Genomic DNA, 24,773 nt, shown 5'->3' on the forward strand with positions numbered 1-24,773 from the left:
GTTTTTTTTTATTCGCGCAATAATAAAAAAATAAAACAGCAGAAATTAGATAACAATATTTTTTAAAGGTATTTCTGTTAAAAAATATACTTAAAAGTTTTATGTAACTAAAATATAATTACTTTTAGACTGGCAGATTACGCCATTTCAAATTCAGACTAAACTTAGGTATCTGGGATATCAGTAAGGACTAAGTATTGAACTAAAATTTGTTTTAATAATTTGAAGATAATAAATTAAACATGAAAGTGGCCGAAGCAAAATTTTATTTTTTTGTTTTTGAAAAGAAATACAAGCATTTTAAATCACATACATGTGACATTTTCCTTTATTTCTACGTAAAATTATGCCGTCGGTAATACTTTAAAAAAATACATTTATTGAACTATTTTAGTTGAAAACTTTTTCAATGTAATTGTATTCTCTTTTTTAAAAAAATAAGATAATTCTGGTTGTAATATTCAATTTATAACAATATCTTTTTAACATTTTTTTTACATTCATACCTGCCCTTACCGGTACCGATAAGAAAAAAACAAACAAACAAAAAATTGGAAACATGAAAAAAAAAAAATGCAACAAATATGGGACATCAATTATAGCAATCAGTATTTTGAAAATTTGTTATCTTATAAGTATTATAGCAGTCTGCTTCTTTTTTTTCTAATAGGATACTTACTAAACAGCTTCAGTTGGAGACACTGAGTTTATTAATGGATTATTGATTCTAGCTGGCGAAAGAAAATAATAAAATCGAAAAAGACATTGTATAATGGTCAGGTATTGAACATAATAACTTGATGTAAGTGTTAGGAAAACAAAACACCTAAAAAATTCATTTTTTAATGAATTTATAAAATTACGAAATAATTTGTTTAATATTACCGGATATAAAAATTATAATATCAAAAAAATCTACAAGCAATTATTTATATTTTTTTACCAAAGAAAATCAGTTTTTCCAAGAAAATATCGAATGCACCGGATAAATGTACTAAAAAGGATTATTAATTGATCGGCATTCACTTCGTAACACTTTATTATAAATTATTATGAAAATAAAACTCTGTTAATTAATGTTACACAATTTTTATTATTTTATTCTGACACCTTAGATAAATGGAATAACCACCCTGCTTTAGGTTCCATCACTGATTAATTCGTTTGTTTTTTGTATAGATTCTATAACGACACCGTGACCAATATTCTGTATTTACTAAATTAGTTTTATATCACCCGTCGATGGGAGGAGGGCTCTCCCGAAACTGTAGTAGTAATCTTGTAAAATAATAAAAATAGTGTAACACTAATAACAAAGTTTTATTTTCATAATAATTTATTAAAATAATGTATTAAAAAGTATTTAAATCCAGTCTTGTAAGGTCACGTTTACGATAATTTATTGATTGTATGTGTTTTATAACTTTGAATTTTTAATTACATTAAAAAGCTTTGTGTATAATACACGCAGCAATCCAGCGCAGTGCCTAATACATCATTTAGTGTGGATGAGTGTCAGAATATTCTATGTATTTATAAATAAATATTTAATATATGTTTAGCATAAATATATAATACATCATGGTCACCTTAGAGCCCGGGTGCAAAGTTATGTGACATATACTAGACATGTTATTAAATTTATATCAAGAATGTGCTCATATTTATAATATTAGAAATACGGAACCTATCTAGGTCATAAGTATATATTTTTAAAGAAAAATATTTGCATTCTAATGATTTACCCTTATCTTTTATCTTACGAGTCATTTTCAGTCGGATACAATCTTAGAGTAATAACCTAATGGAGTCGCCCATACGGAGAAAAACCATTATGGGATTATTGACCACAAAGTTAGCTAGAGATTACAACAATACAATGGGTCGTAGGCACTTGAGTTGAGAATTGCAAGCGCTAACCGAAACCGTCTGTTACACGTTTGTTGTAAAACTAAAAACCATACTAAAATAAACAAAAAAATTGTAAAGCTTTTGTTCTATACAACAGAGCTTAAGGGCTTCTCTATAGAATTATCACTCCGAGGATATAACTGTGCTTAGGGATCAAGTCGTGATTAGTGATTAGTGATAGAGCAAGCATTAGATACTTATTAGTTATTGTTATTAGTAGTATTAAGGAGAAATTACTGATTTATTTCGTTTCGTCGTTTAGAAAGAAGAATTTTCCAGATGAAATGATATATTTTCTCAGGATACAAAGTACCCTGATCGATTGCCGGCCCTCCAAATATTGCTACGAAAAAAATACGTCGATACGTAAGTCTATGGCGACGCAGTATCGTTATTCCATTTTAATATTAATTCATTTTTCCATTAAGAATTTTCCCGAGGGAGTGAGATTTTTTTTCGGGATGAAAATAATACCTACGACACTTGTCAGCTCTCCGGCTATCCCTACGCAAAAAATCACGTCGATCGGTCGCTCCGTTGCGACGACAAACAAACAGACAAACACACATTAACACGCATGAAAGTAAGGATTTGTCACAAATTATCTGGACGGATGATTGAATTGCGAAAATTTCATTAAAATATTCCATATTTTATTGACATCATCAATACTATTACAACAGACATGAAGAATATTTTACAGAAGGTAATATAGAACTCTGGGCATCCACAGGGCTTATGACCTGTCATTGGCTGGTTTAAGTGGCCACTTTACACACTATGTAACATTCACCATCGTCATCTTCTGTAGTAATATGTTAATATCAACAGCTCCCTAGGGGGTTGAATCCAGTCCTTGTCTACAAAAATTTGGTCAAAAAAACTCAAAACATTGTTGATCATCGATACAATTTTTTCGCATTAAATTTTGAGCTTCTTATTGCCATAAAGCAATATCTTCAAACAACCAGACTGGTATTGAATTGTTCAAGATTTGTGTACATGTCTTAAAGCCGTTTGTTTCATATTTTTGCAGGTACAGTACTCCCTCTATAATCTGGTATTTTCTACAGGCAGACTGCTTGTAGCGTCGTTGTTAGTGATTTCCAGTAATCCGGCGTTTTCAGTAATCCGGCAGTGCTCTGGGCCGACATCTGACGGATTATCGAGAGACCACTGTACTTAAAAAATAAAATAACTGGTAGAAGTGAGCTTAATTATGTGAATAGTAAATACATCGTTAACTAAAACAGTAGTACAACGATCTGATACCAAGCTCCATTGTAATGCAATTGACAGTCCAACAGGAAATTTCTATTAGAATCGCGTTGTACACAGATTGGAATCTAACTAACATTATATTAACTGTTAAACCCCAGAGAAATAACATTCTGAATTACATCAAAATATCATGGGTCCCAAGTCTCAATCTTATTTTTTATGTAAAAAAAAACCGATGACGATCCACTAAAAAGCGCTTTATTATGAGAGAGAGGAAAGACTTTTTTGAGAATATAATACGAAACTCTAGGCATTTACAGGGCTTTATGACCTGTCATTGGCTGGTTTTATTATTAATTTATTTTATTTATTTATTCATATAAAGATACATATTACAAAAAAAAAGATTTTTAAATAAGAACTCCCAAGTGGGTGAAATCCAGCCTTGTCCCACAACCATTTCGTCATGATCGTAGAACAACGACGCATGTGATTTTTTTCAACTTATGAGAGCCATTGACATATTAATGCATAGACGTGCCTATAGAGTAAAAATATTTTTGAAAATACTGACACGAAAACGTACGCAAAGTCCAAGTTTGTTTGCTTAAACCAGGGATGCATTCGACGATCACGCATATGCTACCAAAAATTGGAGGATATTAATTTTTGGTAAATAAAAAAGTTCGTATTTCAACGTTAACAACCAACATTCGTTTTTGGTGGGACCCAGATAAATTATTTCTTTAAATTCCTTATAATTTCGACCCATTTATTTCTTTTCATTGGGTTTTGGGGAATGCAAAAATAATATTAAATCACGTTCATTATATCGTAAAAACATATTCCTATCAGTGCGTCTCTGTAACTTGTAATTAAGAAGAGCTTCGCAATTGCCAGGCGAAGTTTGACGTATACAAACAATAATATTTATATTTGAATATTAATCGTTTTAAGCTTTGTTAATTACTCATGAACAAATATTTACCAATGAAAAGTTGCACAATCCTTTTTACAAAGTTTATCCGAAAGGTTTTCGCACGCTTTCATGACACAAGCAGGCATTTTGGTTTCGATTCTAAGCGTCACGCCTAGCTGGCGGTCGAAGAACGACTAAATACGCGTTGGCCATGACTGAGCGTTTGGGCATGAGTTATTAAGTGTCATCATTTTTGAGAGCTCAGGGCATGTCAATGTGTATTAATATGTCAATGATGAGAGCGGTTTAAAATATTTTTTGACACTTTGGGTCACAACTGGATAAGTACAGAAGTCAAATATAAAAGAAAGTCAATGTGGCATTTTTCACACATCCATCGTTGTTCTATGATCACGACGATTTGTACAGTGTAAAATGAAATGTTTATCTGTGGATAATCAATTTATATACTTTTTTTCTCATCCTCAAAATAAAATACTCAAAATATTACATTTATATTTGAAGTACTAACTTTGTGGTTATTCATTATATTAAAATAAATATAGAACAACTTTGTTTCTATTTTAACATATCGAGCTAAAAAGTAAAGTCTTTTTGTACATGTTGTTCTGTAAAGATTGGAAGCGTGACTTATGAGTTCCATATGTTTCAGGCGGCCTCCGTGGTGTAGTGGTCAAGAAGCTTGACTCACAGACGGAAGGTTCCGGGTTCGATTCCCGGTGAGAACACAAAAATTAAATGTGATTTTTCTCAAGCCTGGGTGTTCTGTGATGTAATTCACCACTGTAATTGGGCCTCCTGGCCTGTTGTGGTGCAAAAAATAAAAATAAAAATAAAAATAAAAAATAATATTTAAATCACTAAGATGATTTGGATTCTGATGTGGAATTAATGGATTACAAAAAAATGCTAAAACAGATATACATACGAGTATATTGTTCAGACCAACTCTCAAACGTATCTATCCCACTTCCTATTGCCTAGCGTACTCCACGAAACAATAATTCTACGTGTGAGTGCCAGAAAAAACATTATATGTCCAGCACCAAACGAATAAGTAAAGTGCTCCTAACAAACATTTACCAAGCGAGCTGTGCCAGCGTCCATCTAGAATCTAGACTGCCAGCTCTATACAAGCTGTACCAGCGTCGCAAGATCGCCGGATTTTCCACCGGATTCCAGCACACATCACGCCTCATCATCAGCAGGTTAGCGAAGTTATGCAACCTTCCTTCCCCGACATTACGGTCTACTCTAAACTCCTCCTATGGGACAAGGAATTTCTTAACAACTCGTCCACTCCTTTACATAATATATGGTAAGGACAAATGGTAACAAATGATTAGAAAGAATTCCAACCGTCCATGCGCTCAGTAGCTGCAAGACTTGTAATCTAACTTCTATTTTTATAAATTTGTTTTTTATTTTGTATTTTAAAATTTACTTAAACTCTAAACTTCATTGTCAAATAAAAGAAATATTAAAAATGTAAATGCTAGATTTCTTACTGTCTGTGCGCTTTTTAGCTGCAAGATGTGCGGTAATCTAGCTCCTATATATCATAATTGGAGACGAGGAACTAGAATCCCAATCGTCCATGTGCTATGTAACTGCAAGACGTGCTGGGATATTTATTGATTGTACAGCGCCCTTGAGTTGATTTTCACAAAAATGGCGCTACATAAATTATCCAAATATATAAAGATGTGACGCAATCAGAAAATTCAAAATCTCAAGTCTGGTCATGTCAAAAGCAGACCCAATCAGAGGGCGTGTTAAAATGTTGTATGAAGAAGCTAGGGAAATGGTGTGATGATAGCAGTAGTAAACACATCCTCGGCTGCATAAAATAATGTTTTCTTTTGCCTAGTTTATAGAAAGTTATTTTTTTAACTGAGATGACATTAACCACAGAAAGATAAATAAAGATGTCATATCACGTCATTTGCGCTTTTAAAAAAATATATATAAACTAATATTTGTATTCCAAATATTTCACTTTCGGGGTCCGTCTTCAACGAGTTGTAAATAACTCACTATAAAAAATGGCAATCAAGTTGGGGTGGCGTGGGGTTCGAACCTCGGACCTCTGATCCGTGAGTCTGCGACACTAGCCACAGGACCACAACCCGACTCAATTTTCAATTTTTATTGATTCAGCTCCCATGCATTAAGCTTTTTATCACTTTTAAATACAAATTAATTTTATTTGTCAAAAAATATACTTGACGTTTTTGATATTCAGTGCAAGCTGAACAAACAAACAAAACAAACTATCACGCCATTTCACCATGGGGGTAGGCAGAGAGGATAGAATGCCACATCACTCTTTATCTTCGAATCACTTTATACATCTTATTAAAGACTTCGCTTTTGAACGACTCTTGACTTGTCCAATTCAAGCATTTGTTGGATTCGTTCACGCTGTCTTACTCGGCCATCTCCGATTTCTGCATTTATAAACATTTATTTGCATTGTAAATCTTTGAAGTCGATCTTCCCTCTGCATGTCCAAACCTACGGAGAACTACTTTCTTGATTTTATCAATAGTACTTATCTCAGCATTAAATAATGTACGGATCTTGACATATGTGCACGTATCGTACATAGTTTTACCACACATTCGCCTGAGAGATCGCATTTCAACGGCATTCAGCCTACTTTCATCCTTGTTTTTCCAATTCTGATTTTAGTTTCAAAGTTGATTTTAGTCCACCGTTCACCCTGCTCCCGGCACTTGTTCAAAAGTGGAAAAATTTTCGAATACGCAATTGAATAACGACTTACATAAATTAAGTATAATATATTTTTTTAAAATTATTATAACTTAAGGAATGAAGGGATTTAAGGTTTGTTACTAATTTTTAGAAATTACTTTTATTCAGCAATCGGCTAAATTAATGTACGATAGTTCAACAACTATGCGCAAATTTGAATAATGAGAACTTTAGTTAGCAGATTAAGTTTTCATTGATTGCACAATTAGAATTGTAACTCCTAGAATTACTCATTAACCTAAGTATTACATATAAAAATAATAATACCATAGCTAGATACTGTGATTTACTTTTTGATAAATCAGTAAAGCGCTGAAGTAAAATGTGACTCACGTTACAAAAGCGTGTGATTGTGAAATAAATTATAGTTACAAATAAGAATTCATTCTTAAGGATGACAGGTGACACATAGTGTTCAAACCATATTTACTCACCTGGAACTTTTCGAAATTTTCTCGTTCTATCTCCAGACTAGTTTTCCGTTGCTGTAAAACCCTCGGTAAGGATATCGAAGCCATCGGTTAACATTTAACACTTATTTCTAGAACACTCACGACAACAACACCCTCGCACTTCTTGACACAACGAACTAACATGAAATATTTACAAACACACGTCGCATATAACAAGCTGACAACCAAATAATTCTAAATTTCTATTACCAAGGCTTAAAGTTACAGGTCAACGTAAAGAAACAATGAATTTGAATGACGTAACTTTCCTTAACAGTACATAGGGCACTGTATTTGTACCTACTCAATAATTTCGTCTTCTTTATTTATTGGCTCTTTCACTTTCTTACTACGGTGTTCTAGCCAGTTTCGAGTGTTTAAAAAAACTTACATATGTGTTAGTTTTGTAAACAAATTAATGTTATAGAATTTAATATTAAATACACAATACATATATTTGTATAAAATATTTCAAACTTTATACCATGAGTATCTAGATGCATATTAGCATATATGGGGCACCCAAAAACACTTGGTTCAAATCTTCCTCCTCAAGCTGACATTCGTACATGACAGAGTCCCGGTTATGGATTTTGAATAGATTAGAACCATTGCAGCAATGCCCAATGCGCATTCTGTATATGAAGGATGTCTCAAACTTGTTCAGAATCACTTTGGGAATCCAAGGTTTTTCCGTCACATTTGGTTTCAGTTGGAAAAGATGTCTTCCCTTGGCTTGGGAGAAGGCTACCCAATATTCTTGCCAAGTGCGAAGTCGCTTCTCCTTCGTCATAACGAGCAGATCACTCAGTTGTAGAAAATTCTTATAGGCAGGATCCCTAGAATGGACCACCTCCTTTGCTAACGCGTCATTTTTTACATTTCCGGGAATACCACAATGGCTAGGGATCCAAGACATAATAATGCTTTTATTGAATTCGTCTGATAAAGAAAGATGAAATCGAGTTTCCATGCAAAGTTTGTCCTCGGAATAAGAGGATGGGAGGGATTTGATTTTTTGTAAGTTAAACTAAATAATTTGTTTACTGTATGTAGCCATGTAAATAAATAAAAACACTGAAATTTTGTTTACATGCATACTCTAGTCTTACAATATTTAACAATATGTAACTATATATGTAATGCTTTGTTTTAAATATGTGTGTATCTACAAGATTAATTGAAACTATTTTTACCAAAAAAAAATAAGAATTTGAAAATTCAACAATAAAACGCCTGAAATAATAAAATTGCGTACAAATATGTACAATTTTGGAGTTTTTTCATAGAAATAATTAAAAAATTAACCATTAAAAAGAATACCAATGTATATGAAATAATGCAATAATATGCTAAATTTATGGTAAGTTTGATTTTTTTTTATAAAAAAATATTAAGAGATCGGAATGAAATTCATTCGTCTCATCTATTTTTAAATACATAAAAAAGTTAAATATCCGTAATATTATGTATATTCAACATTATTCGCTACCCCTTTTTCGTTCGTTCGAAATGCTTATATTTTTTTGGAAATGCTGAGAAAACTAATTGAATTCTGTGCAGCTCAAATCTTTTGTTAAGCATTACGTTTTTGTTGTATCTAGCTGTTCCTACAAATTAACTTGCGTATCATGAATAGTCCCAGTCAGTTTAGATTCAATTTTTATATTTTTCGTTTATCATAACCTCGAAATTATTTGCAACATGTATTCTTTAATGCGACATTAGATAATTTTATAAAATTATTCAATGTTTTTTTGTAATCAAATAAGCCTTAATATTCCAAAAATTTGTACATGATAACATATTTTGCATTGCAAGAATGTGCCCTTAAGATGATTTAAATGTGCTCTTGAGATAAAACTGCGCTATTTAAATAAACGTTTTAATACTAAACAAATCATTGATGAGACATTGCAATACAACATTATTATAATTGTTTTCTTACAAAATATATAGAAGGCTCCCAATATTTTTTATTTACACAAAAAATACTGCAGTAAATCCGTTCAACATTGGTAAGTAGGTACCGTCATATTAAAATCCATCAGACCTTAACAAAAATACTCACACTATTCAAGTTGCCAACTTAACGTTTCGTGACGTGACTATATTCACTCCATCAGTCTGTGGACTTTCGTTCGCGCTTGTTTTCCGCTTGTTTGTCAAATTCGCTGATTGTTTATTGTGGTGAATAATATTCATTTTTATACCATTGTAGAGTTTGGATAAGATTTTTGCATCGCAGTGAGTACGAAGAGAAATAACTAAGATGGATTTCCTCGAATATTCAGATATTTCCGCGGAGGTTAAAGGATCAATGGTATGTTTTTGTTATCAATATTTAGCACGTTTTCTTGTTCAAATTACACCGGTGCTGTTTCAAATACTCTATCTGGTATGTTTCAGGTCCCCGGTCGTTTGAAGATGACGGACCAAAACATAATTTTTAAGAATAGTAAAACCGGCAAGGTTGAACAAATCAGTTCCAATGATATGGAACTTGTGAATTTTCAAAGATTTGTCGGCAACTGGGGCCTAAGAATATTCTTAAAAAATGGTATACTGCATCGGTTTGGTGGTTTTAAAGATGGTGTAAGTATTGGTAATTTGACTAACCAGTCAATATTTAGCAGATAATGAAGTCATAACCTCTAAAGTTTTTTTTGGTAAACAAGTCAATTATTTTACCCGTTCATGTTGCCATAACTGTAGAGTACAACTACTGATGTTTTCTTGATATTTCATTCTTATAATTTACATGCAATTTCTCGTAAAGTTCTCACTCTAATATATAATCTTTTTGAAAAATTATTCAAGTGAAAATTGTAGATGGAGGTTTATTGTAATTTAAAACAATGATGAGTGGTACTTAATCCACAGATTTAAAATAACCAATGAAAGGTTTCATCGCTTTTATGACAACTCTTTGTCAGAGCCGGACCTTCCATAGGTTCAGTCGGTACAACGAAGACACTCCAAAATGACTCGCCTACAATCTGTATTGAATGCTGCAGCGAGACTTATTTTCGGAATCTCTAAGTTTAGTCATATCACTCCACTACTTCGGCAACTACACTGGCTACGTTTTCCACAGAGAGTCGAATACAAACTCTGTTGGCTTATGTATAAGTCACTGCACAACTCTGCACTGGAATATCTAAGGGAACTATGCATTCCAGGTGAACTAGCTGACAGGCGTCTCACGCTTAGATCAGCTACATCTACGGCGAGAGGATAAGTTATTATACCTCTACGCAAACAGCACACTAACGCACTGAACGCGCATTTGCGGTCGCAGGCCCTATGGCATGGAATGCTCTCCCAGCAGAGGTGCGAGGCTGTAATAGTGAAGTGATTTTTCCCAAACATGTGGCGTTTTTCTAGCGACATATTTAAAAAAAATTATATATGAAAATATTTCTTCACAATATCCATATTGATTTTGAAAATACAATTAATTTATTCTCAATCCATTTCATATATTTTTATTGGTATTCGTAGTATGTGATATTTCCTTATACCGCCTGATTTTTGTAATTAAAATATTTTACTGCAATAAATTCATTACATGGACTACGAGCTGTTAGTTTTGAATTATTGCTATTTTTACTAAAAATAATAATAGTTTTTCTGATACTCGAGCAGTATTTTTGGTTGATTAAAATCCCAAGTTAAATATTAACAGAACACTTTTTTGGTTCTCCTAACGGCCTTCCTGGTGTAGTGGCTAAGACACTTGACTCACACACGAAAGGTTCTGGGTTCGATTCCCGGAGAGAACTCAAAAATTAAATGTGACTTTTCTCAAGCCTGGGTGTATTGTGCTGTAATTCACCACTGTAATTGGGAGTGGAGGCCTGTTGTGGGAAAAAGAAGCCACCTGTATTTAACAAAAAAAAAACAACGTGTGGTATTGCAGTATCACTGAGCCGGTATGATTCTGGATCAATACTAGAGTTTATATTACGTTATTTTAATGACTTTAAATTCGTTTAATATTGTTTTGGCTTATCTTTTCCAGTTTGACAAAATAATAAAATTACCCGGTAAAACTCGCGCATCAAACCGATCACTGATTATTCCAAATCTGCTGATATAAGTATCACTCATCTTTTATGCCTGCTAAATTTTTTTTGTTATTATTTTTAGGAACAAGAGAAGGTAGCAAAATTCTTCAAGACAAATTATAGTAAAGATATGCTTGAGAAAGAGCTGTCCCTAAAGGGCTGGAACTGGGGCACTGCTAAGTTTTCAGGTTCTTGTCTGAGTTTTGATATTGGCAGCCGGACTGCCTTTGAAATACCTCTACATAATGTGTCCCAATGCAACACTGGAAAGAATGAAATCACTCTGGAATTTCATCAGGTTTGAATTTTTTTTTTTAATGTAAATTTTCATCACAAATTCACTATATATTGTTAGTATTTTCATATTTATTCTGATGTATTTTATAATTATTATATGCATTATCAGCATTAAGATGATTTGTATACATCTAACGCACTATATAAAATATAAATAGAACTAAAAAAAAACAATGCTCGGAGATACTTTTCATATGAAGCTCAACGTAATAGCTCATAAGTGTTCAACGTCTTAGGTGAACATATTAAGTTCTCCAAAACAAAGGACATGTTTAAGAAGAACATTCATAATGGAATTTTATCTGTATGGGATTGCTGCAGGAATAAATTATTATATTAATGTTGTCTTTATTATATATATATATATACTTATCCCAATCAATAATTTGTAAATACGTAATTAAATTATTAGTAATTGAATCATTAAATTATTAATTAAATATTGGTTTACTTGGTTCACTTCTGTTCAATGTACTTCATAGTCCTACCGCTCCTATATACCTGCGTGAAAACTTGTCAGTTCATGGTTTACCTCTTCATTCTAATGAGGAAGTTCAGTGGTTTTTTAATTTTTTTTTATTTGTTAATAGACTGTTAAACTAAGTAAAAATTTATTTAAAAAAAAATTTATATATCATATTATCGGCGCTACGATTTTTCAAAGTTTTGTATTTCTGAAATAACTCCGCGTGTAACGTCAGAGGTTCATTTCCGCTTATTCTCATTCAGTTCTTCCCATTGGTCCAGAAGCGACAAGCAGGCCGGAAATCTTCCATAGCTCTGAGATCATAGGTTGATTCACATGAACCAGTGACGTCATTTAAAGTAGTGCGTTTTTATCAAAATATTTTTTATTGTTTTTTTTGTACATTTTCAAGAAACTTTGCCGTGCAATTTAATGCTCTAATTTTTACCCTGCGTAAGAAAAAAATAATTTGTATCCAATTTCCGGTAGGGCTGAAGTTCCTCATTCTCAAGACACTCTCTTATTACCCATCCACAATTCTTTTTTCTTCTCTAACTCATATAGTGTCTATGCGGCTCGACTGTGGAATCATCTCCCATCCACTATCAAAGATGTTACTACATTATCAAGGAACATCTCCTTTCTCTTCCTTAATCTCTCCTCCTTTCCTCTTTTTTCCTATAGAGTAATAGTTTTGATTTAAGGTAATTTATAAACAAATATGTTTATTTCTATTTTTTTATATCTTTATCTTCTTAATCTTTATTTTCTATTGAATATGTTCTGTAACTTGAATTATAAAAATAAAACTATTATTTTATTGGTTAGTTGGAAGCAATTGCCATTTGGCAATAAGCCTGCCAATGTACAAATAACATTATGTACAAAAAGTTAAATAAATAAATATTTTACCAAATAAATGTAATATTATTTTTTTAGGAAAATTTATTATTAAATTGGATTATTAAATTATTAAATAATAAATGACAAATTTTGATTACATGATTTTAATATTGCCACACCACTGTATTATTAAATAACTTATCCGTATTGTAATTTGTTATTTCATTTATTTATATTGATATGTGTGACATAACATTAATATATAATTTTAATGAATGTATGTAAGAGTCTAAACTTGACACGGAAACCTTTCTAACAAGTCAGGACATAAAAATTATCAATTGTGTCAATGTAATAATATGTAAATAAAATAATAAATTTGAAACGTTATTGATTTATGTGTTTGTCTAGGCGGTTTTTAAACCAATCACTTTCCCAGGAAGAGGCTATTTCATTGCTGTACATATTTGTACCTACCCAATTCCATATTGAATTAAACATGATATTCTCAGAATGACGACACACCAGTTTCCTTGATGGAGATGCGTTTCCACATTCCCACGAGTGAGATGGCTGGAGACCTTGACCCTGTGGATGCCTTCCAGCAGCAGGTCATGTCCAAGGCCAGTGTTATCTCCGTTTCTGGAGACGCCATCGCCATCTTCAGAGAGTTGCAATGCCTCACACCTCGGTTTGTCACACTAATTACAGTCTCTCAAACATGTTAATTTGTCATATTGTTGCTACTGCAGAGGTAAACCAGCTAAAGAATGCCGATATATTTTTAAGATCTTCACACAATCTGCACCTGTCAAACTGAATGGAAAATTCGGTAACACTTGAAGTATTTTGTCGAGTATGTCAATGGGAGCTATGTAAATTTTTCCAAAGAGCTGACTTAAAATATGTAAATTAACCTCTTTTCAAATAATTTTACAAATATATATTTGAATTCAGGATAATACTTAATAAACAGGACTAAAAACCATCTCAGAGTGGCGGAAATGAGAATCCCACACTCCATCGCAGGCAGAACTCTCAGAGATCAGAACCGAAATAAGATGATAAGGTCTATCCATGGTGTTGAAGACATAGTGAGGTAGGGAAGAGGCAGAAGGCGCTTTTGGAGGGACCATGAGGACCGCATGGAAGATACGAAACTTGTGAAACTGACTAGATCTGAAAACCCTAGCCGCAGGAGATTACCAGGAAGGCCGCCGAAAAGATGGAAGGACAACTGGACAGCCCACTATCACAAACAGGTCATACGACCTAGACCAAGAGGAAGAAGAAGGCGGCCTCCGTGGTGTAGTGGTCAAGACGCATGATTCACGCACGGAAGGTTCCGGGTTTGATTCCCGGTGAAAACACAAAAATTAAAATGTGATTTTTCTCAAGCCTGGGTGCTCTGTGATGTAATTCACCACTGTAATTAGGCCACTTGGCCTGTTGTGCAAAAAAAATGTAATGTAAAAAGAAGAAGACTTAATAAACATGAGAATCATATAACATTAGAAAGTTTTGTCTGCAGTTCACACTTTTAACCATTATTAATCAGCTCACCTATAAAGTGAATGTTTTTTTAACTTACTTTAGTTTAAATAGTTGACATTGAAATTTAGGTCAACATATGCAGATTGTGCACATGTCTCAAATACCTGTTGGAATTCTTTAGCTGGCTTACCTCTAATGCTGCTGTTATGTATGTGTAGGAAAAGATAGTGAAAAATCATTATTTGAGTAGCAAATACAAGACAAATTTATCTATATTTATTCTTATCTAGTAATAATAATGAATTAATTTGATACAAATTATTCATCAAACTCTTGTTTAGTTTTACTTAAGTGTATTGCTCACTTTTAATAATGATAAATTGTTATTGATATAAAATCATGTGTAATATTCAAATTTATTTTCGATATTTTTGATGCCACAAAGATATTTATTTATTTAATAAACACCCAGAGGCCTCTTACAATATACAGTTTAAAGTATGTAAAGCATTATAGAAAATAACATAAAATAAAATCATAACTATTACATTAAACATGTAATTTTTTTTTTTTTAAAAGGAAATAAAGTGAAGATGAATGGAGAAACACATTAAATAGGGGAGAATTAAGGGATGGCCATTCGATGGATAGGATAGCTAATTTGATAGTAGCAGGAGTGGTGTGGAGCAAGTCCAACAGCTCAGCATAATTATTAGCTGTTCTGTGGATGCTCACTAGGGGAGGGGAGAATGGTGGGTGAAGTTTGTCCTATTGTACTCACACTGGAACATGTGTCGGAGTCTGGTGGTCCTTGTGGGTACACGAAAGTTTATCAGGGACAGTAATTTTGGGCAATCTATTAGGGCGCATAATATCGCTTTGTGCATTAGAGTGAGGTCAGCAATTGTCATTCTGGTGGAGAGCAATGGTAACCTCAACTTAGACATCAAAGTAATATATTTGTTCGTAAATTAAAAAAAAAAAAACAATAATTTAGCCCGAGCTAATATCTAAAATCATGTACTGTCTATGGATTTTATCTGTCAGTCTTTAGTCTCAACAGGCAAAGATAGCCTAGTTTTAAAAAAAGGTTGGGTACATAAATTAATTGTATGCAAAACTTTTCCATTTTTTTTGTCATTATTTTGATAAAACCGTGTTTCATTTGTTGTTAAAAAAGTGTCGTTTTTTTGATGCCAGAAAAACATTATCTTTGATTTCTTTTAAATTAATTATTTTTTTTATTTCAGTGGCCGTTATGACATAAAGATTTTCCAGTCGTTCTTCCAACTTCACGGTAAAACTTACGATTACAAGATCCCCATGTCCACAGTCCTACGACTCTTTCTCCTGCCACATAAAGATTCCCGGCAGATGTTCTTTGTTGTCTCTCTGGACCCTCCCATCAAGCAAGGACAAACTCGTTACCATTTCTTAGTTCTCCTGTTCGGGAAAGAAGAGGAAGTCACCATAGAACTTCCATTTTCAGAGTAAGTTTACATGAGAATTATAAATACATAAAAATGAAAATTTGTTATCTTGTTAAAGGCCGCAATAAAAATATTAAAAAATAAACATACCTATTTTCTCATTCATTGCGTTTGCATTTACAAGAGATCCACGTATTTTTATTCATTTTGTAAAGTGAATTGATTTTTTTTTTTCAGAAAAGAATTGGAAGAAAAGTATGAGGGCAAAATCACAAAGGAGTTGACTGGGCCAACGTATGAAGTTTTAGGAAAAATTATGAAAGTCATTATCAATAGGAAACTTACCGGACCTGGGAACTTTGTTGGGTAAAAATATACTTGACTGTATTTTGTATAATTAATTACTGGTCCATTTCAATTTTCTAGGTTCATGATATGTAGATCCGTCACTAAGAAAAATGAAAAAATAATTAAATTAGATTTCTATAAAAAAACATAGATCTCCAATTTAAATTTCAAATTAGGCGACTATTAGAAAAATTGTACTGTAATGTAGAATATAATATTGTGGAAATATTAGTTTATTATTATTATGGATAACCTATATTATGTATAACATTTTAGTAACAATAACGTTTATATAAGTATAATAAATGTAATATGTATGAACTTAGCAAAAATTAAATAAATAAAAACTCAAATCATCCACTTCATTCTTTGACTACATAAAATATGTAAAATAGCTATTTGAAATATTATTTGGTATTTTTAGGCACACCGGAACCCCCGCTATATCTTGTTCTTACAAAGCAGCAGCAGGCTTACTGTACCCACTAGAGAAAGGATTTATAAACGTTCATAAGCCACCTATTCACATTAGATTTGAAGAAATTGCATCTGTTAACTTTGCCCGAAGTGGAGGATCCACAAGGTAATAAATACTAATTAATTAATGTGTAATAACTTTGCGCAGATGAAGAATATAGTTCTGCATGTGAAATAGAACCAGAATCCTTGATTAATGTTTTCCACTCGATGCCTACTCTCAGTTAAACATCCTTGAAGAGGAAATTGAGTAGAAACAAGTCTGCCTCATGATGTTGTGGTTGGCGCATTTGTCTATCATACTTGAGGTTCTGGATTCGATTCTTTGCAATGTCGACATGAAACATTGGTTTGGAATGTGGTTTTACACCGCAGTGTTTAATTTCGAACATCAACACATTTGTTTTAATGCCATTAATTGATCTGCATTTTTTTAAACACAGGTCCTTCGATTTTGAAATAGAATTAAAGTCCGGAACGATACACACCTTCAGCAGTATTGAAAAGGAAGAGTATGGGAAACTATTTGATTTCATTTCTTCCAAGAAACTGCATGTCAAGAATACCGGCAAAAATGTAAGTTGTTTTCAACTAGAATCTAAACCTACCGGTTGGAAAAATGTCATTTAGTTTCAAACTCAGATGTATTATAAATCTTATTCATAAAAATCCAATCGTAATGAGAAAAATGCAATTCTTCTTGGAATATTTATTCAAATAGGAAATCATACGACTGGTTATTACCGACATTTCTGTTTAGATTCTCAATGACATCACAATAAATTGATTTTTTTGATGACCTTGATTCTCGATTTTATATGTAACCACTATAATTGGTCATTTTAGAAGTAAATTAATCAATATAAATTTACAGTCCAAAAGAAACAAAAATTAGTACTACAATTAATTTGTATGCTGGTAACACCGAATTATATGTGGCTTGCTTAGTTAACAACAGACGACCTCAATTCCCTGCAATTTTTAATTTGTAAATGAATCTAGATATAAGGCATTTATAAAGATCAGTGGTACGGGAAATTGGATGTAAAAAATGTTTTCTTACGTGCGGTAAAAATTAGAGCATTCAATTCTACGGTGAAGTTTCTTGAAAATGTATGAAAAAAAAAAATCAAAATGAACTACTAAGAACAATCTCTCAAGTTCTTCCAAATCAACCAGTTTATGGAAAGTCAATTCACCAATCAACGAAACTCACCGAAGAGAACTTGTAACATCACATGCGGAGTAATTTCAAAATCACAAAACTTAAAAAAATCATAGCGCTGGTAATACGATACATAAAAATATTTATAAAAAAAACACTAATCTTCCTCATTGTATATTTTTATATGGTTATAATGTTTGTAAAAGTAAATTATTTTGCTAAATTGCAAAAAGAATATGATGGATCACGGGGTTTACCGCAAATTCTGAATTCGGGCCAAAAAAAATTAATTTTTCGGGTCCCAAAATATGCAATGTGTTACCCGAACATTGTAAAACTGTGACCCTGATAAAGGTGAATAAATTTGCAAAAAAATGGCTACCGAGTTTGGGTAGAGGAAAGTAAAAAAATGTTAAAATAAATAAATAATAAGAAATATAATTAAAATAATTCACCAGTAGGTAGTCACGTTTTGTTTATTTTGCTCTACACATAAAAATGTCTGCCTTTAAACAGGTTGTACCTAGTTAGGCACACTATGCATAATCCAGAGAAATCTATTACCAAAAAAAAGGAGAAAAAGGAATTGTTATGTTTGTTTATAAACCATTTTTATTATAATCTGATCGAGCGCATTTGTTTCCAGGACAAACAATCATACAAGGATGACTTTGGTGACTCTGATGCGGAGAACGAGCCCGATGCATACCTTGCCCGCGTCAAGGCTGAAGCCAAGGAGAGGGACGAGGATGATGGGGAGGGGGGCGGCGGTGGGGGGGATGACTCCGATGACGAAAGTACCGATGAGGACTTCAACCCCAATGTTCAAGACTCCGATGTTGCTGAAGAGTGAGTAATGCTTGTAGTAATTTGTGATAAAAAATATTTTTTAAATCGGGTTTTGAATGTATTAATGTGTTTTTAATCACTAAATTTAAATTTAATAAATCAAAAAATCTTTAGTGAATACGATTTGATTTCATTAGAAAATAGTGAAAGTGATAGGATAGACAAAAAAAAAGTACATATATATATATATGATAATGATGATTGTGTCAAACATTTGTGTTATTTGACTCTATTTTATTTATACAGATTTTGTTTTATTTTTACTATTGTTATCTTCGGTGGAAGACAGTTAAAGTCTACTGAATACCATTTCAAGATAAATATATCAATATTTAATAAAACCTGACATAAAACAAAAAAAAAACAATCAAATTTCTTTCGAAGTCCTTTCCCCTATAAATATGCGTATATTTTTTTACATACGCACATACACACACATGAATACAAACATCGAACGCACACGATTGTGTAAACTCTCTTCTTCTATATTTTGTATTTAACCTTTTCTGTGCCGCTAGGTATTGCTATAGCAGTCCCAAGCAGGCAGCGAAATTTTAGGCAATTTTGAAAAACTCATTTGAAATTTGAACTGCTGTCGTGTCGATAATTTTAATAATTCCTCGTGTCCTAGTGTTTCATCAAGCTTTTTACAGATGTCTCCGAGTTTACGAAATCTAAATTTGTTTGGACTACTTGACCTTGACACGTAAAGTGCGTACAAAGGCACGCGTCTTGATGCGCTATTTTTGTATGGCCAGCCCTCCGAGCATGGACACGGAGAGCGTGTTAATGCGTTTATCGCACTTAACTGGTTAACAGTGGATTTCCTTAAATTGGCTTTAGTATTGTTAACATCTCAGAGTAATAATTCACTATAGAAACCCTTTAGCTCTATTGCATAGAACAAAAGCGTTCAGAATTTTTGGTCCAATATATAAATACATTAATTTTTTTTAAATGCTATGTAAGCTTTAGAGTAATAATTCGCTACCCACTTATAGAGATACCCTTTTGCTTTATTGCATAGAACAAAAGCGTTCCAAATTGTTGGTTTAACAACAAACATTGAATGAACGCTTTCGGTTTGCGCTTGCAATTCTTGACTCGAGTACCTACGGCCCGTTGTATAGCTGTAAGCTGTAGCTTACTTCGTGGTTGATAATCATAGAATCGTTTTTGTCCGTATGGGCGACTATTGTTGCACAATAGCTGTAAGAATCCCTATTAAAATAAAATCTATCATTCTTACACATGATTTTATTACTAAGAGTATTGAACAATATGGTTAGACCGTCCATTGTTATTAAATAGGATCAAGATTCGTATACCAATTCACTGCGCAAGAAATGTCCTGATTTTGTAAATACTTGTTCTTTATTGTCTTGGTCTATGCTGAGCGCCGATTAGATAATAAGGATGATGGTATATTTTTTCGATAGTAAATTAAATGAGGTAGTTGTTATGTTATTATTTTTTTACTATAGGTACGATAGTAATCATCAGGATACGGAATCAGAATCAGAGTCTGGTGGCGGTGGCTCAGGCAGTGATAAGGAAAAGAAGAAGAAAAAGAAGAAACACAAATCTGCTAAAACTGTGGTTTGTATATTTTTATTTATGATAAATCTACATAGTTAAAGGGATATGCGATGCCATACAATTTTGGTGAATAGGTACTTAAACATTGTTTTTCTGTCACTCTCTTGCAAATGCCTCCCCGATACTGCGCTAAAAAGGCAATTGCACGTCGGACTGATTATGCCTAATTAAAATCAACGTTCCGCTGTCCCGTTTTCCGCACCTCAAAACTTAACCGATTTTATTTGCTGAAACAATTTACCACAAAAGCAAAACGATAGAAACGCGCCAATAGTAAATATATGTAGTGCGTAAAAAAAATCATTGCTCTAGTGCCATAAACCAGGGAGAAAATTCGGGGAAACGTTTTTATGAAGAAAAGTGAGACCGCGTTTCCTCTCAATTGTTTTGATCATCAAATTTCTTTTTATGCACAGTAATATCCTGCTTAACACTGTTTCAGTATTATACTGTATTGGGATTCCCCAAAATCCCGCGCGGCATTGATATTTCTCAAAATTGCGCACAATTATGTTGCTCTGATACTCGTATGCGATCTCGCAGCGCGTTTAATATTGTTGCACATCGAACACACGTTTGCTACTTCACAGTTGATTTATGATCGGTCATCAACAGCGCACTAAATTCGATGAAATTGTATTTACGGTTGCAGGCCCTTTGCTCTCCCAGCAGAAGTGCGAAACTGTCAGAGCGAAGTGATGTTTCGGAAAAATCTTAAAGCCCACTTGTTCTCTAAATCATTTAAATAAATCCATAGCATGTGATAACAAAGTAAATAGTTTTTCTTAAACTACAAATTAAAAAAGTTAAAATTAAATTTATTTATTTATATAATCACTTTGTAAAGCGCCCTTGAGGCATAACATTACAAAAATGACGCTATATAAGTTATCCATAATAATAATCATCGTGTATATCAGAACCTCTTTTTACGCAGCTTTTTTCTCACACGGTTTCAAAAAAACGCGGTCTGATAATAAAAATTTTGAAAAAAATACACATTAAACTACTGGTTTTTTATTTATTTATTTGGATGGGAATATAACACAGGATCTGGATATCCCAACCAATGAAAGTGATGTCGTACAAAATGTGCGTAAACGGGTACGTCTATTGTCTGATAGTGACAGTGAATAATCTTTGTTTGAACATTTTGAAACTAGTTTTTTCTAAACCAAGATAAATGTAAAAAATATTGGCTGTTTTAGAATCAACCCTATTTATGCAGTCACTGTTACCTACTCAACTTGAGAGACTATTTCCTTTTACTGCCTATTTTTTTAATGTGTATTATATTCAGATCTGTAAAAAAAATCATTTTTGTTTGGTGAATGTGATTTTGAATATAAATTAATTATAAAATGATATCTCTTTATGTAGCCCGAGAAAGCGACACGTAAACCCAAGACATCGGGTAAGAAGAAGCAGAAGGACGCCAATGCCCCCAAGAGAGCGCCGACTGCCTTCATGCTGTGGCTAAACGAGACCAGGAAAGATATCCTCAAGGAAGATCCCTCACTAAAGGTCACAGAGGTGGCTAAAAAAGCCGGAGAAATGTGGAGGGAAATGAAGGATAAATCCGTAAGTTGAAAAAATAATAATTTTGTACCCCGTTACAGTACGGTCATCTGGTATTTCTACATGGGGATATGCTGACTCATAAATGAAATCCACGAAATTAATTCATGGAAAAGGTGGTGGTGTGAGTTTAACTTATATTTAGATATTTTCAACAGTGATGGAAGCTGTTGAGAATATGGAAGTCTACGCATTTACATAGCTTATGATCTGTCATCGGCTGGGTTAAGTGATCACTGTTACACACTCTGTACATTCACTACTCTGCCTACAGGTTGACTTTCACATTTATGCATGGCAGTTTCCAATCTTTTATGCATTCTTCGCTAAACACCATATTTCTCATGTATTGGATTGGACATGGGAATGGTGAAAACTAGCTAACTCCATCGAAAGGAATTGACATTAATTACACCTAATGATGGATACTACTGTAAATACAGATACATTTATTTTTCAATTAACTCATATGTGTGGTCTTTAAAAACAAAGTTGTTGGACCCTGTGTCACGTAATGATTGAAGGGTACACGGCTAAAACAAGGTTCATTGCATTTTTTAAATTTTCGAGATATTAATGCCATTTTTTTCTCCTGAATGAGTCCAATAAAATGATATATCCTAAACTGACAAAATGTGGCTCCCCATCTTATAAATTGTAGAAAATACGATCTTGTTTTTGTCAGTTCAAGAAAGGTTTTTTTTTCAAATAGAAAGTCCACATTTTTGTTTATTTTTTTCTGTGATTATATGTAAAAATATATATTACGTCATTTGAAAACTTATTTGAATAAATATACGCACCCAGTGTCGCACAAATAAGGTTTTTATTCTTCTTTTTGCTCTCCTGTAAAATTTGTTATTTGTCAATGAGCCTGTTCTTGCTGTGAAGCCTTTAATTGTTTTCTTTGTGGTAATTAAGTCGCAGTGCAGTTGGCACTGGCAAGTCAATAAATATTATCCCATATTTTGAAATATGTCAGTACCTTGCACGTTTCTGCAGTCCATATAAACGAGAAACGTATAAGGAACTTTAAGGAAGAGTTTGCACGGGTCTGGGCTCCGACTTGCAGCCCGACACCAGCTGACCCCCCTTTGTAATAGAGGAGGTAACATTGAAAACATAAGATAATTTTCAACCCAAGCAACCTGTTTTCATTTGAAGATCTATCATTTTCTACAGTCCGCTGCCCTAACAAAAGTGTCATTAATATTTATCATTAATTGATTGATCATGTGTTATGATGTTCTTATTGTAATTTTAAAACCTCATTACTAACAGAAATGGGAAGAGAAGGCCAACAAGGCCAAAGAAGAGTATGCTGTAGCGATGAAAGCGTACAAGGAGAGTGGTGGGGGGGTCTCCAAGACCAGCGATGCACAGCCCAGCCCCAAGAAGAAGAAAAAGACGGAGACTCCGGCCAGCCGCAGCTCGGGAGGGGGTGGTGACTACAAGAGCAAGGAGTATATCAGCGATGATGACAGCTCCTCTGAGGATGACAAGAAAAAAGATAGCAAAAAGGTAGATTCCTCTCAATTTAATCAATTATTAATTTTATTTTATTCTCTGCTGTTTTTTTCTTCTTCTCCGGAGCGATCACTTCAATTCTCGACAAGTGAAAACTACTACAAAAATTACCTGACAGTGTTAGGAAAAAACCTATTATCAGAAATAAAAGTCTCAGAGAAATTAACTTTAAAACATTCCAAAATCATGATTGAGACAATGAGAATAATAGTAAGAATAATAATAGTAAATAATAATAATAATAGTAAGAATAATAGTAAATTAATTTCGCCTTATATTTAAAAAAAAATGTATTTTGAATTACCTAGCCAATGACGGGTTGAAAACCCGTCATTGGCTAGTCAGTATATTTAATACAAAAAAAAACACAAAAACTACTTATGACTGATAAACAATTGGTTGGATTAAGTGACCACTCTCCACATTGTAACATTCCCAATCCTGTTTATGTTTAAACATCTAAGTTTACAAATGCAATTTCAAAATAATACATATACAACACATGCGCGGACACTTTTTCTCATAGGATCCACTCATATGGACACAATAACTTTCTTATTTTTTGGAATACTTCACTTCCAATTGGACCATATTTTATGATTTGTAGTAAATCTTATTTGACTAACATTCTGGGGCACTTTTGATTCTGACTGTTTTTATAAGGACACAATATCTCCTACTACCATATAGGATATAAATTCTTCAATTTCACATTAGGCTACAGCCGTCTCTTCACTGCCAATGTCTTTTAGACTGACTGGTATAGCTTACATTTTCTAAATGAGAGACAGGATTTTGACTTTAGCCAGCATAACCACAATCGTGTTAAACAAAAAATACATATAAAAACTAAATTAATACCACACCAAAAATGGGCAAACTCTTGCCTATTTGATAATCTTTCTTCAATCTGTAGATTTTTGGGAAGTAAAAAACTCCGTAGAGCGGGTATAATTCAGTACTTGTCTACAAACATTTGGACTTGGTACTCAAAATATTATTATTATTAGTTCCTCAAATGCCAATGTTCCCCTTCTCAAAGAATTTCTCCGCCTTTGTCGTGATCTATATATTTAATAAAATATTTTTTGTTTTTAGGGTAAAGGAAAGGAAACCAAAAAGGACAAAAAAGAGAAGAAAGAATCATCAGAAGAGGAGAAGGAAAGCAGCGATGCTGGAGGCGATGAAGAAGAAGAGAGTGGAAGTGGAAATGCTAGCGGGAGTGATGATTAAATATGTTTATCATGTCCTTTACAACTACAGCCAATATGATCTGTTGTATTTATAACATTTAGTATTATTATCTTTATTAAAAAACTTTAAGAAAA

The 24,773-nt window shown here is 33.0% G+C and overlaps 2 protein-coding genes across 7 annotated transcripts in view; one reads left to right on the top strand and one right to left on the bottom strand.

Moving 5' to 3' along the window:
* The window catches only part of LOC148285186 (huntingtin-interacting protein 1-like), an 84,479-nt gene extending 77,014 nt beyond the window's left edge, over positions 1 to 7,465 (bottom strand). For 2 of the 6 annotated variants that reach the window (XM_088229240.1, XM_088229232.1), the window contains exon 1: positions 7,285 to 7,446. In XM_088229240.1, coding sequence (XP_088085366.1) covers positions 7,285 to 7,368 — 84 coding nt within the window. In that variant the 5' untranslated portion in view covers positions 7,369 to 7,446. Of the gene's footprint in view, positions 1 to 7,284 lie in introns of all 6 variants that reach the window. The other 4 variants (XM_088229227.1, XM_088229211.1, XM_088229249.1 and 1 more) reach the window with 4 other exon arrangements.
* A 1,958-nt stretch (positions 7,466 to 9,423) lies between these two features.
* Positions 9,424 to 24,773, top strand: Ssrp (structure specific recognition protein). Its single transcript, XM_088229050.1, has 13 exons — positions 9,424 to 9,625; positions 9,712 to 9,897; positions 11,455 to 11,670; positions 13,491 to 13,669; positions 15,723 to 15,962; positions 16,140 to 16,268; positions 16,675 to 16,833; positions 17,171 to 17,303; positions 18,539 to 18,741; positions 20,226 to 20,340; positions 21,721 to 21,921; positions 23,200 to 23,439; positions 24,544 to 24,773. The coding sequence occupies exons 1-13, from the start codon at positions 9,575 to 9,577 to the stop codon at positions 24,676 to 24,678; spliced, it is 2,187 nt and encodes a 728-aa protein (XP_088085176.1). The 5' UTR covers positions 9,424 to 9,574; the 3' UTR covers positions 24,679 to 24,773.

The sequence above is a fragment of the Micrasema longulum genome, unplaced genomic scaffold (genome assembly GCF_059751315.1).
Source record: "Micrasema longulum isolate JH-2025_06_02 unplaced genomic scaffold, ASM5975131v1 h1tg000049l, whole genome shotgun sequence".
Taxonomy (NCBI): Eukaryota; Metazoa; Arthropoda; class Insecta; order Trichoptera; family Brachycentridae; genus Micrasema; species Micrasema longulum.